Raw genomic sequence first — 13309 nt, 5'->3', positions numbered from 1 at the left:
CTTTTATACTTTTACGAATTATATTATTTATATTTTTATAGACATAGTAACTTTTCTAAACCTATGAATTATTTTTAAGGTTAGATTCTATTCAAAACTTAATTCTAAACTTAAAAATATATTTATCATTTTTTTCTCTCATTATATAATTCTCTTTTAATAAAAACACAAACTAACATCAATAAGGACGTAGACATAAGTTTAAAACTAGTTATTCTTAAAATACTAGCTTCGTCCCAATTTTAATATTTTTACACATGTATTAAAAATAAATAAAAAAAAATTGTATTTTTAAGTTTAAATTGTCTCACTCTCTACATCTACTTTAATCATTATCTCTCCTATCAAAATGGAGTAATTAAGGTGAGGATAAATTAAAAAAAAAAAGACAATATATAATATATACTATAAATGAAAACATAAATTATATTGGACTAATTACCAATGTTAAAATTATAAATAATACAATAACGAGAAAGTGCATGATTCTAAGGTCATTACTTTTGTGCTCCTTCTTTATAATGAGTTTTAAAATTCTTTTTGTGTCTTCATTTATTGATTCTAGTATAAAATCACTTTGCACATTACTTTATTTGTTTATGTTTATTAATGATATAAATATAATTTGTCTTAAGAAGTTAAGAAGATTAACACTAGCTAGTCCCATGACAATTGTCAACTTGACTCATGGTCCATGGACCAGTCCTAACTCATTCTTAAAAAAACCTTCTTTTAGAAAACTCCTCAAAAGGGGAGCCAAAAAAAAGTCCCAACCCCATATTTCACTCTTAAGTGAGGAGAGTTACTCCCTCCACCACCACACAGTGCTCCCTGCACCTCTTCATTCCTTTTTTACCCTTGATTAATATTTAAACGGATATAAATATGCGTTGAAGGACAAATAGATGTTGACATCCGATTGAAGGACAAACAAATGTTGACTTCCGATTGAAGGACAAATGGATGTTGACATCCATTGAAGGACAAACGGATGTTGACATCCGTTTAAGCTCCCAAACCGAATGAAACAATTGAGAAAAATATAAACCAAAATTCCAGGGCTTATCACGTGTGAACTCATAGCCCCAACAGGTGGGCCTTCTCAATTACCACCAGTACTATCAACTGCCGCCTCCGCAACCTCCTCCGTTGTTGGCGGTGATACCACCACCACCTAGCGCGGTTGTCCCGCCGGTGCACCACGGGCATCCGCCATACGTGGCTCAGCATCAACAACAAGCGGTGTTCGGTTCCTACGGCGCTCCTCAACCCTCCACAAAAGAGGTTTGCACCCTCTTCATCGCTGGCCTTCCAGAAGATGTAAAGCCCTGCAGAATCTACAATCTTTTTCGTGAATTTCCCTGCTACGAGTCTTCACATCTCTGGAGTCTCAGCAATTCGTCTCAGGTTGATTGCAATTTTAATTTCTTGGGTATCTTTATTTATGAATTTATGTGAATCGTTTCACTGATGTGGTTTTCGTGTCTTGGCAGCCTTTTGTTTTTATTGTGTTCACCAGTCAGCAGTCAACAATCATGACGATGCATGCTTTGAATGTGAGGATCTCATCATAACATTAATTTTTTGTTACTTGTTTTGCAGGGCATTGTGTTTGATCTTGGGTAAAAAAAAGTAAATAAATATAGTTAAAGTAAAAAAAAGGGTACTTTTGAATTTAAAAAAAAATTGGGAAGGTTTGGAGAGGTGTAGGAAGGATTTGGTGGTGATGGAGGGAGCAACTGCCTCAAGTGAGAGAAGGTCAAGGTTAAGATAAGTTTAGCCTCACTACAAAACTTTAATTAATTTTTAAAAACAATATCAGTTATATATACATATAGAAGTATATATTTTATTAGATAGTTTAATATGTTGTAATTTTATTATATTTCATCAATACTTTTATATCATACTTATTATTATGTTATTAAATAAAATGTATAATAACACTTCATATTTTTTGAATTTTCATATATTAAATAAAATATATATTTTTATATTTTGGTATCATACTCATATATAACAATCTTCATGTATGAAATAACATTTCAAATATATTTCTCATATATAAAATCATGTCAAACATTTAATGATTTTATTAATTACTAACTTTTGTGTAAAAAAAGTTGAATTATCACTTCTAATACATTGTCTATCCAAACGTGATTTTTGTCAAAAAATTTGTTCATGTTAAATAAATAAAATGACTTTTTTGTTTTAATTAGGTTTTAATTTCTTTAAAATCAAATAAATATTTTAAAAAGTATAAATGACTTGTTTATTTAATAAAAAGTAAATTTTTTTATAACATTTTAATAATTTCTTTTAATTTTATAAAGAAGAAAATCAACATGATTAGAAATTTAAACATAAAGATAGAAGTTTCGTGTTAAATCATAATATACAAAAAAAAATCAATAAAATTATATTTTAAAATTGAGTTAAAGATTTTTATTCAATTTTTTTTCTATGATGCTAAAACATATACTTTAAAACAAATATATAATATATAAAATTACTATCTTGTATTTTAAAAGCACTTAGATTTGCAAAAGAATTAGAAGTTAATTACATTTTTTTGTTGTAATCAAAATGAAAATTTTTCTATAAAAAAAAGACTTATGGGGTAACCTTGGTCTACAAGAATTTTTTTAGATATTTTGGTTTTGTGGATTTTTTCTATGGGGAACTTTTTGGTCCTGTAGGTTTTTCTGGCCTCAACCCACATAGGTTAGGACCAAACCATGTACGGGGAGCCAAATTTACAGGTCTAGATCTCACCCTCTATCTCACAGGAGGCCACAAAGAGATCATCGACAAAGGGGTGGTGGACTCGCTAATGGCGACTGGTCCATTTTTCCAATGCAATATTGCCCTTTGAGGAGGATGATCAGAAGCACAGGTGATGACAACGCGAGTCTCTCCTAGGGATAGGAGGTGGTCCTTGCACATAATCGCATTCATCTTTGAGCTATTGAGTTGATCCACCTTTCTACACATGTGCCACCAAACTACTTCTCCAATGTCGAGTGTTTAGTGTCAACATAAGTTAGCCTTCGAAATTGACATCCAACATGACGTCAACTTGTCGTCGAACTTCAACCTAAAAAATTAGTTTTTTCAAATTATATTTAGGTCCTTATTAAAGATAAATAAATAGAGTGATGTGTAAAATGATTTAGATGACACTCGAGGCATATAAAAAGGATTTTAAAGCATATCTTATAAAGAAGGGGGCACACAAGCAATCACTTAATTGTAAATACTTATGACGAAAGAATTTAAAGAAGACATGATGAAGACATTTGAAATGACCGATCTTGGCTTCATAAACTATTTCTTCGGTATAAAGGTGAAACAACAAAAAGAGTGTATATTTATCTCTCAAAAGAAACATATTGAAGCTCTACTCCATTGGTAAACGAGAAGTTTAATATGAATGATTGCAAACATGTCACTACTCCATTAGTGGTAAACGAGAAGCTACAAAAAAAGATGATGGAGCACAAGAGGCAGATGCATCACATTACAGGAGTTTGATTGGAAGTCTCTGTATCTCATAGCCACACTACCAGACATTATGTATGCTACAAAGATTCATGCAAAAGTCAAGTCAAATTCATTATGGAGTAGGAAAAAGAACTTTAAGATATCTACAAGGCATAAAGGAGTTTGGTCTATGGTACAAAACCATGACTAACTCATGGATGATTGGCTACACAAATAGTGATTGGGTAGGATCAATGGACAACATGAAGAGTATGTTCAGATACGCTTTCTTACTAGGATCAAGTATTTTATCTTGGGTATCAAAGAAGCAAGCAACCTTGATATAATCAACAACTGAAGCAAAGTATGTAACAGTTATTGAAACCACAAGTCAAGCAAAATGACTACGAAGAATACTTGAAGAAATGGGTAACAACAAGATAGACTGACTATTAGCTATTGGAACAACAAATCGACAATAACAATATATAGCAAAAAAATGCAGTCCATCATCAAAGAACAAAACACATAGCCATTAAATATCACTTCATTCGAGATGAAGAGACAACTAAAAAAATTCAACTCAAGTAGTGTCCAATAGAAGATCAAATTGTAGATATTTTCATGAAGGCGTTACCACATCAAAATTTGAACTACTGCGCGCAATGCTTGGAGTTACCGAATTTGGATCAAGGAGGAGTATTAAAGTGCAACGCAAATTCTAGAAGAATATAAAAACTCCTAAGATAGAAGTATTAAAATGTAATAAAAGTTCTATAATATTGTAAAAAAATCTAAGATAGAAAGAAAAAAATTAAGAACATTCTACATAGGTAAAAATCTAGAACATTCCACATAAGTTGTGGGTAACATATTCTAAAATAATTTATGACTTTATAAATACCCATGTACGATATCTTTTGATGCAAGACAACATCTATCACAACTAAGACAAGTACAACACTTCTTTCAACTACTACTTTCACATTCTACTATCTTCACATTTTTTTTACATTTCGTTATCTCTACATTTTTTCTACATTTCGTCATCTCTACATTTTTTCTACTCCATCAACTGTTCCTTCCACAGCCTCAAAATACTAACAACTTAATATAAAGTTAATAATGAATTTCAATTCTTATACTCGACCTCTTCAAACTCACCTTTGGGTCCTTTGACATAGGTAGCAACTTCAATTTGGAGGTTTTGTTTCATTTCTTAGAGCAATTTGAATGAATTTTAGGTGAAAAGGTGATAAATTTCATAATGAGGACACTGAGATGCAGTTGTGGCTGCTGAATAGAAATATATAAATATAGCTGACATTGCGAGAATTTCAAATGATGAGAACATGACAAAAGATTATCACACTCATGACGAAGTTAATAAGAAACTTGAGAATTACGCATGATAGGAATGAATGCCGAAACATCGAGGTTAGAAACAGAAAGGGTTAATGTTTTTTTTTTATTTTTCATATTGCTAGGCACTGATACAAGCAAAGTGAAATATGGAAATTCCCATGGTCTAAAGCTTTTAGTCTCTGATCACGTGTCACGTGATAAAATATTCTGATACTTTAATGTCAAGAGAATATTATCACTACAGAAATAAGGTAATGCATGACCTCATTTCGTGAATTGCATGCACCAAACACCATATATATAACAATACCTGGACATACCTATGCCTTGTCAAACTCTCCCAAAAACTTGTACCTGTTTGCTTCTACTTTTTTTGTCGTAGAACATTTGTTGTGTCCCTGCCTAATGGGTAGGTCACCTAGCAGTAACGAGAGTAATGTTAAGAAAGGGCCATGGACACCGGAAGAAGATGAAAAGCTAATGGATTATATTAGCAAACATGGAAGAGGAACATGGAGAACACTTCCAAAGCATGCTGGTCTAAATAGGAACGGAAAAAGCTGCAGGTTGAGGTGGGAAAATTATCTAAGACCAGATATTAAGAGAGGAAAATTAACTGAAGAGGAGGAGCAATTGATCATCAACCTTCATTCAGTTCTTGGAAACAAGTATGAATATGCCTTTTTCCTTTGTATTGTGAAGCATGATAAATTTGAGATAACTTCTTTTTTTGTTATGTAAATTAAGTTGAAACCCTAATTCATTTTTATGATCAATTTGTAGGTGGTCAAAGATTGCTACAAGTCTTCCAGGGAGAACTGATAACGAGATCAAGAATTACTGGAACACCACCATAAGAAAAAAGCTTCTCCACATGGGTATTGATCCTGAAACTCACAGGCCAAGAACTGACTTCAATCATCTGATGAATCTTTCCCAGTTGCTTGGCATGTCAAATTTGGGCACATCAATGAGTCCTTGGACCAACCCTACCGGTTTACAACCAGATGTCACTCAATTAGCCAAACTACAAGTGCTACAGAATATGTTACAACTTATGAACAATTCTTCATTCATTAGCATGACTAATCCTTACCTCGTAGACAGTCAAATTCTCAACCCACCGACATTTGATACATTCCTCCATGGAACAAACACCCTCCAAGTGAGAGATCCAATGTTCAGAGGTCCAGAATATCCAAACCCTACTGCTAACAACATATCCGATCCATTCTCTCAAACACCCAGTGACTATTCTCAGCAGAACATCTTCAAATCAGGGATAGAAAAAGAAAATGAAACTAATCATCAAGAAGTTCGTAGTTATACCAAAAACATTAACACTTCACAACAAAATCAAGCAGAAAATTTACTTCCACCGTTAGTTGCTTCGTGTCCTAGGACAACTACCTTCAACAAAATGGAGAGCAACTATAACGAAGCACAAAAGTCCACAGAGTCACCTTTCTCTACGACTTTTGAGGCTTGGGAGAAGTTTCTCATTGAAGATGATGAAGCAAGCGGTTCCTACTGGAAAGAGATTCTAGAGTAAGATTTCTTCTTAATTTGTTTATCTTGCTCAAATGGTTAAGTGCGTCGTTTTAGTTTATAACTTTACATAATTTCTTTTTTTTCTTTTGCAGCTTGACATCCACTTCTGCATCTCCAGTTTCCTGACAGAAGGAATTTTCTTCAAGATAATCAAATACCCAGATATTTTTCATTCTTTCATTTGTTTTTTCTTTGAATTTGATCCTTCATTTTTGGTTATTGTCCTTCATAAATCTGTGAAGTCTGTAAACATAATTAGTTTTTTCCATTACACAAAAAAATCTGCACATTATACAGTTCGACCTTTTTGTTTTGTTTCTTCTTAATGTATGTGTATCTTGAGTCAAATAAAGCATCAAGCAAAGTCATTTGTAGTGATAAAGCAGAGTTATAAATAAGATTTTTTTTATCAGCAATAAGAACAATAATCTTTGCACCATTCTTCTTCTCACCCCTTAAAGAAATTTTGATCTGGCTAATGCTCACGTAAATCTTGAATATGTAAAGAGAATGCATTGAATTATAAAATTTGTGATTGGAATTACGTTTGCGTGTGAAAATAAAGAATAATGCAAAAAGACATGTCAGCAGAACTACCCTCTTGTCTTCACGTTCGCCAATAAAACTGCTCCTTAAGATAATGGCGATTATCTAAGTAAAATTAAAGCCAAAAGAGGTAGAGAGGTTCCATTATTCAAAAACTTTTCTACAACATTGTCCCATTTTCATGTTATAGAGCTTAAATTTTAGTATTTTAGAGATAGTGGAGAAGGTTGATGGTTGGCTGGCTTGGGTTTAAGAGAGCTATAGAAGTCTACCGTTGAGATAGCTTTGAGAAGTCTACCGTTGAGATAGCTTTGAGAAGTCTACCGTTGAAAGTTGATTTCAAAAGTAGTCTATGTTTTATTACATACATGAATATTGCCTCATTATAGTATGCATAGAAATACTTTTTTTAATTATTTTAGCTTATTACATGGGTTTTATAATCCATATAAATTCACGTAATATATGAAGTTTAAATTTTTTACATTGATCAAATAATTAGCGTAGTAAAAGCAACCTAGTTTGTCAATTTTGAGTAAAATTATCACAAAAATAGCTAAAGTAGCTAGTGATTATAACCGGTACAATAATTAATATTTTTTTATCAAGTAATAAATATATAAATTAGAGTTTATTTAATAATTTTCTTAAATTAATTATTTTTATCTGTCTAACACTAGTTTCAAATCGTTGTCTGAGTTGATTAATATCTTATGAATACACTTGTAGATTAGAACAAGCTTTACATATGTGACATGTAATTTTGCATATGCTCGACTATACACTTGTCCCTTAAATTTATCACATTTTAATTGATATAGAGATATATTCCACTTTTTCATAAGGCGGTTTAATAAATTATTTTCAATTTTTTCAAGTTTTTTATCCTCTTTTCTTGCTTCCTTAAACATATATGAAACTATGTAAGAAGCTTTAGAGTGAAATTTTTTCTTTAGTTTGTCCTCATTCTCAAGCCTCCATGTCACCTTGTACAATATATAGAACAAAAGAAGTCCAAGTGAAAAAGAAGAAAAAAGAATCCAATTCCAATCGAAAAATAGTAATACAAATTAAGAAAATTAGTGAAGGAGCAATTAATTATACAAGCTAACTGATATAGGTAATACAAAACGTCCATACCATAAAATTGAAAAGGATTTGATAGTAAACTCACAATAACGTCATCATAATTTCACTAACAATTATATAAAAATTGATGATTCTAACATTTTCTAGATAAAATCTAAAACAAATTATCATAAGACTCCTAGTATTACTTTTAGCCAAAATAAATTTCAAAAATAATACAAATGCTTGATTTTTACAAGGAAGTATTAAATATAAGGGTTATATATGTTTTTAGTCCCTAAACAATTAAGCGAATTTGTTTTTAGTCCCTCTTTTAAAGTAAGGTACATTTTAGTCATCTCCTAAGGAAACCTTAATTTTTGGTCCTAAAAAACTAACACCATTAAAAACCAGCTGAGCTAGCTGACAGTGTAATGCCACATAATTTTTTTTTCTGACATCACTCCTGCCATGAGCCACCTCTGTCATTTCCCTCACTGCTTCTACACCCACCCCGTGATTAATCACTTGCTTCAATTTTTATTCTATGTTACTCTTAAACCTTTTTTCTTAAAGCAAAAATATACATAATCATAACCACACATCCTCTGCACCTGGAAAAACCCAAACGATTTGCACGCTTCGCCGATTTCCTGCACAATATGAGCTCTCTTTTCACAACCAAATTGATTTCCCTTTTCACTACAGATCTCGTATCAAACCCAGATTCTAACTTTAGTCAATTGAGTAAACAATCCTGACTCCAAAGATTATCTAACATGTAGAAGTGTTGGACAATCTACACCTTGAAGTTGAAAACCGAGGTCTTTGGTACTTGGTCAAAAGCACAACTTGCCGAAAGCTAAGCAAATGGATGGTGAAACCAGCTGAACATAAGAAGACAAATGAATTTTATAGTTAATATATGATAGGAAAGAATCAAGCCCTTGTTACACTAAAGAATCAAGCCCTTGTTACAAGACGCGTCCTTTCTTCTTTAATCTATCTTCAAATTTCAAACGGGTAAGTAAAACACCAAAATCTCTACCTTTTCCCAAACTTGTACCTTTATATAATTAAGGATCAAGTATATATGGAATTTCCAATTAAAAGTTAAAACACCCTTTTGATATTTTATTCAATTTTCCTCAAAGCAGTGAGGAACATCTTACAGTAAAATGAATAAATGGGACAAAACACAAGTACAGAATTAGCCAAAACATGCATGATTAACTTACCCATGAGATCAACAGCTGAATGGCAATAATTGTCCATTCAAAAGCGTGTAAGTTAAAATCTCTGATTTTTTCCAAGCCTTTTTCCGGTTTCTCCTCTACAACCAAGTAGAACAGAAAACTTGGTAAACGAAAGTTTAGAGAAAGAAAGAGAGAGAGTAAAGCAGGAAAGGGAGGGCGTGGGGTTGACGATGAGGATTCTGATGTCCTTGGGTTTGATGCGGGTGTTGGCGAAGAGGTTGTCAAGGGCGCCGAACATGACCTGCTCAGCCTCTTCCCTAGCGCGGTATGGTCGGAGGAAGTCGCCGGTAAGGGTGGAGTGGTGGATGAACTTTTGGAAGTGGACGGTGAGGTGATTTGGGGGACGGTAGCAGGAGAAGTCCAGGAGAAGTCGAGGAGGTAGATGGAGGTGGGGTGGGTCATGATGTAGAGGGTGGATCCGTGTCATCACACGTGCCAAGAGTTAGGAAGGAAAACGATGAACACACGTGGCACACCGTCAGCCAACTCAGCTGGTTTTTAACGATGTTAGTTTTTGAAGACAAAAAATTAAGATTTCCTTAAGGAGGAGGACTAAAATGTACCTTAAAGAGGAACTAAAAACAAATTTGCTTGATAGTTTAGGGACTAAAAACATATTTAACCCTAAATATAATATTAAAAATATTTGATAAGGTATTTTCCAATTATCTACACTTTTTTTAGTAAATTACAAAAAATATCGCTGACATTTTGATTTATCTAAGTTTTGTTTCCATCGAGAAAATTGTTTTTAACTTTTAAGAATATTATAATATGTATATACACAAGTTTTGTATGAAAATTTGATGCAATTAGTATTTTGAATTATAAATAGTTTGCATGTCTTTTTCCTGTATTTTTTTATTTAGAAAATTAAAAGGAGGATTTTAAAACTTAATATTTGACTTGGTTGTAAACTTCTGTTTCAAAAAAAAAGGATAGTTATGTGCTGCTTCATTTTACTTTTTGGACATTGCTTTTTTTCTCAGGTTTCGAGTTGGGTGAGTAAAGAAGGCCGAATAAAACTTCATTATTTATAGAAATTAAAAGATTTTAAATGTGAGATTAAACTGATTAAAAGAATCTAAGGTTTGAGAGGCTATCAAGTCTCTTATAACAAAATCAATGTTATTATAAATGTGCTTAATAAGTTAAAAAATAATCCCACAAATTCTATGGAGATTAAGTTTGGTCTTATAGACCCATTTGGTTTCAGTACACGTTTAATTTCAATATTGTCTTATATACTCACTTAGTTCTAATGGGTTATTAAATTGATCATCAATATTATATATATATATATATATATATATATATATATATATTTATTTATTTATTTATTTTGATATGTTGAGTTTTAACTACACATTTTATATGCAACTTTATGTGCACTGATGAAAAATAGGATTTGACATTGGTTCCTAGGAAAATAAAAACTCATAATAATGTGGTGATATCTTTTAAAATGTTTGTACAATTCTAAATAACACTATATAAAGGTAAAAGATTCATTAAGTCATTGTCTTAAGGCACTAATAAAAAATGACGTTTTTAACTCGTATATTATGACTCGGTTTTTATGGAACAGAAGCATATCAAAACGTGGTGGCAGTCTCGTAATTTTAATAGCATTATATGCCTCGGTTGTTAAGCAACCGGTGTCTAAAGAAAATACTGGTTCGGTTGCTAGGGTGAACCGAGACATAACCCTCACATAGCAAAGATACGGCCTCGGTTGGCAGATGGACCCGAGGCATATTGGGCTTGGACTGTGGGGCTTAAATCGAGAAAGCAAAAATATTTCCCCAAAAACCTAGCACCTCTCCTCTTCTCCTCCTTTTCTCTTGTAATGTGCGACGACCTCCTCTTCTCATGTGATGTGCGACGACGGTGGATGCGGTGAGGACGCAGTGACGAGGACGTGACGGCGACGAGGACGCGGCGATGAGAACACAATAGCGACGAGGACGCAGCAGTGACGGAGGGCAGATCTGCGCACATGGAGGGGCGGAGGGCAGATCTGCGCGCATGGAGTGGTGGAGGGCAGATCTGTGACGGGCGGAGAACCACCCGAGGATGGAGGATTCGTGGAAGGAGGGGGAGTAGAGGAAGTCAGTGACGGTGGCGAGGAGGGTGGGGACGGCGGAGGATATGAACACATCGACCTGATCTGGAGACTTGGAGGTGGCTCTTGAAGTGGTTCATGGTGGATGCTGGCAAGCTTCGTGGGGGAGATGGTGGTGGTCGGAGATGCTTCTGTCGACGGTTTAGGTGGCGCGAAGAAGCTGAACTGCATGGATAAGTGGCCTCTGACCACACCGTTGGGTGAAGGACAGAGAAACCCTGGCTTTCTGTTTCACCATGTGCGAAGAGGAAGAAGTTTTGAAGAAGCTCATGATTTGGGTATGCCCTTTGCTGTGTGACACACATTTTGCTTCTCTGGATTTGGATATGGAGGTGTTGTTGATTGAGTATGGACCGCTATTTTCCCTTATTGCAGTAACAAAACTTGACATGTCCATCAAACATCACAAGGAGGTGTTGCTTCATCTATGCTTCTAAGTTTCTTCTCATTAGTTGTTGCTATTATCACTTTGGTTTTGTGGGTTGTAATTTTGACATTGGTTGTTTGTATGTATGTTGTTCCTCGAAGAAGCTCATGATGTTTGCTGCTTCTCTAGATAGAATTTTGACATTGGTTGTTGTAATATTGTGTCTTGATTGATTCCTGTTATGGTTTTCTTGTTTGTTTTAGATTCTTAAGCTGAAATTGGGAAATCTTGAGTTTGTTTGGCATGACAAAATGAATGAACCTGAGTCTAAAGTCTGAAAAAATAAAAAAATAAAATGCTATTGCCTCGGTTATCTAAGAATCGAGGCATATTCCTGTCTCGTTTTATCTCGGTCTATAACCGAGGCATAAAGCTTAACCTTTTTACCTCGCCCACATATGTCTCGGTTGTAGAACCGATGCCTATAAACATAAACAATCGGTGCCTTTTCTCTTTATTGTACTAGTAAGGTTTTGGGTAGAGAGTGATGTCAATCCCTTATGTGGTTGGGCTCAGATCTCATTGGTGGTTGTATCTCCCCGGTGAACCTCCTTCTTGATAGACCCTATAATTCTATGAGTATAGACTTTGGTATTTTAAAAATAATCTAAGCTTATAGTCTGACCCAGCACAGGTTGGTGGGTTAAACGAGTTAACTCACTGGCTCACTTAATTACATTTTTTTTCAAATCTAAAACAAATAACAATTTTTTGTAATTCAAATCTAAATAAATTTCACTCTAAATGATGTTAAACTCCAAAAAGACAATTCAAAACAAAAAAAAAATACCATATAATCCAAAAACAAGCACAACAAGCGAATAAATAAGTTTCTAAAATTGATCATTTTTGTGTCACTTATTCATTTATAACATTAGAATCCATAATATTTTTCTCTCTTGAAACATCTTTTTCTTTATCTCCATCTACAACACAATAAAAAAAATGTTAACTAATAATATTGAAACACAAAATAATAAATAATTAAATTTAATTAGGTTGGTTGGTGAGTCAACCCGACTCACCACGGGTTCAACCCGAATGAGTCGAGTTCTAAGTGGGCCGAGTTGAAAATTGGTCCATATCAAAAAATGACATTTTTTCAAACTGCATTCCAGCTCGAACCCGTGGTGGGTCGGGTTGGCTCGCGGGTTCTAACCTATTTTGACAGCATTACTTATAATGACACGGTGACATTTTTTAAGATATTTACACAACTTAAGGCTTTTTTTCTTTAAATAACCGAAGCTTATAATTGTGTAAATATTTTTATAAATGTCACAAGCATTTTTAAAAGGTTTTAACTAGATGTTAAAGCATAAGTTTTAGTTATAGGTTAAACTGAAACTTGTACCTATCTCCATAATTTATGAATTTTTATAATTCGTGAAAGATCTTGCATATATATGATTCAATTGTAGAATGAGAGTATCGTAACAAAAAACTAGTGCCAAAACTCTTCGTTACACTAGTAGTGTGAACTTT

The 13309-nt window shown here is 33.5% G+C and overlaps 1 protein-coding gene across 1 annotated transcript; it reads left to right on the top strand.

Moving 5' to 3' along the window:
- The first annotated feature begins 5256 nt into the window (after window positions 1-5256).
- Window positions 5257-6528, top strand: LOC124822564 (transcription factor MYB53-like). The gene is made up of 3 exons (XM_047294584.2): window positions 5257-5519; window positions 5635-6399; window positions 6495-6528. Exons 1-3 carry the CDS (start codon window positions 5257-5259, stop codon window positions 6526-6528), a joined length of 1062 nt encoding a protein of 353 aa, XP_047150540.2.
- The last annotated feature ends 6781 nt before the right edge of the window (window positions 6529-13309 follow it).

This window comes from Vigna umbellata, chromosome 1 (assembly GCF_029865625.1).
Source record: "Vigna umbellata cultivar VRB3 chromosome 1, Vumbellata_1.0, whole genome shotgun sequence".
In the NCBI taxonomy this organism is placed as follows: Eukaryota; Viridiplantae; Streptophyta; class Magnoliopsida; order Fabales; family Fabaceae; genus Vigna; species Vigna umbellata.
This window is presented reverse-complemented; position numbering and strand designations above follow the sequence as displayed.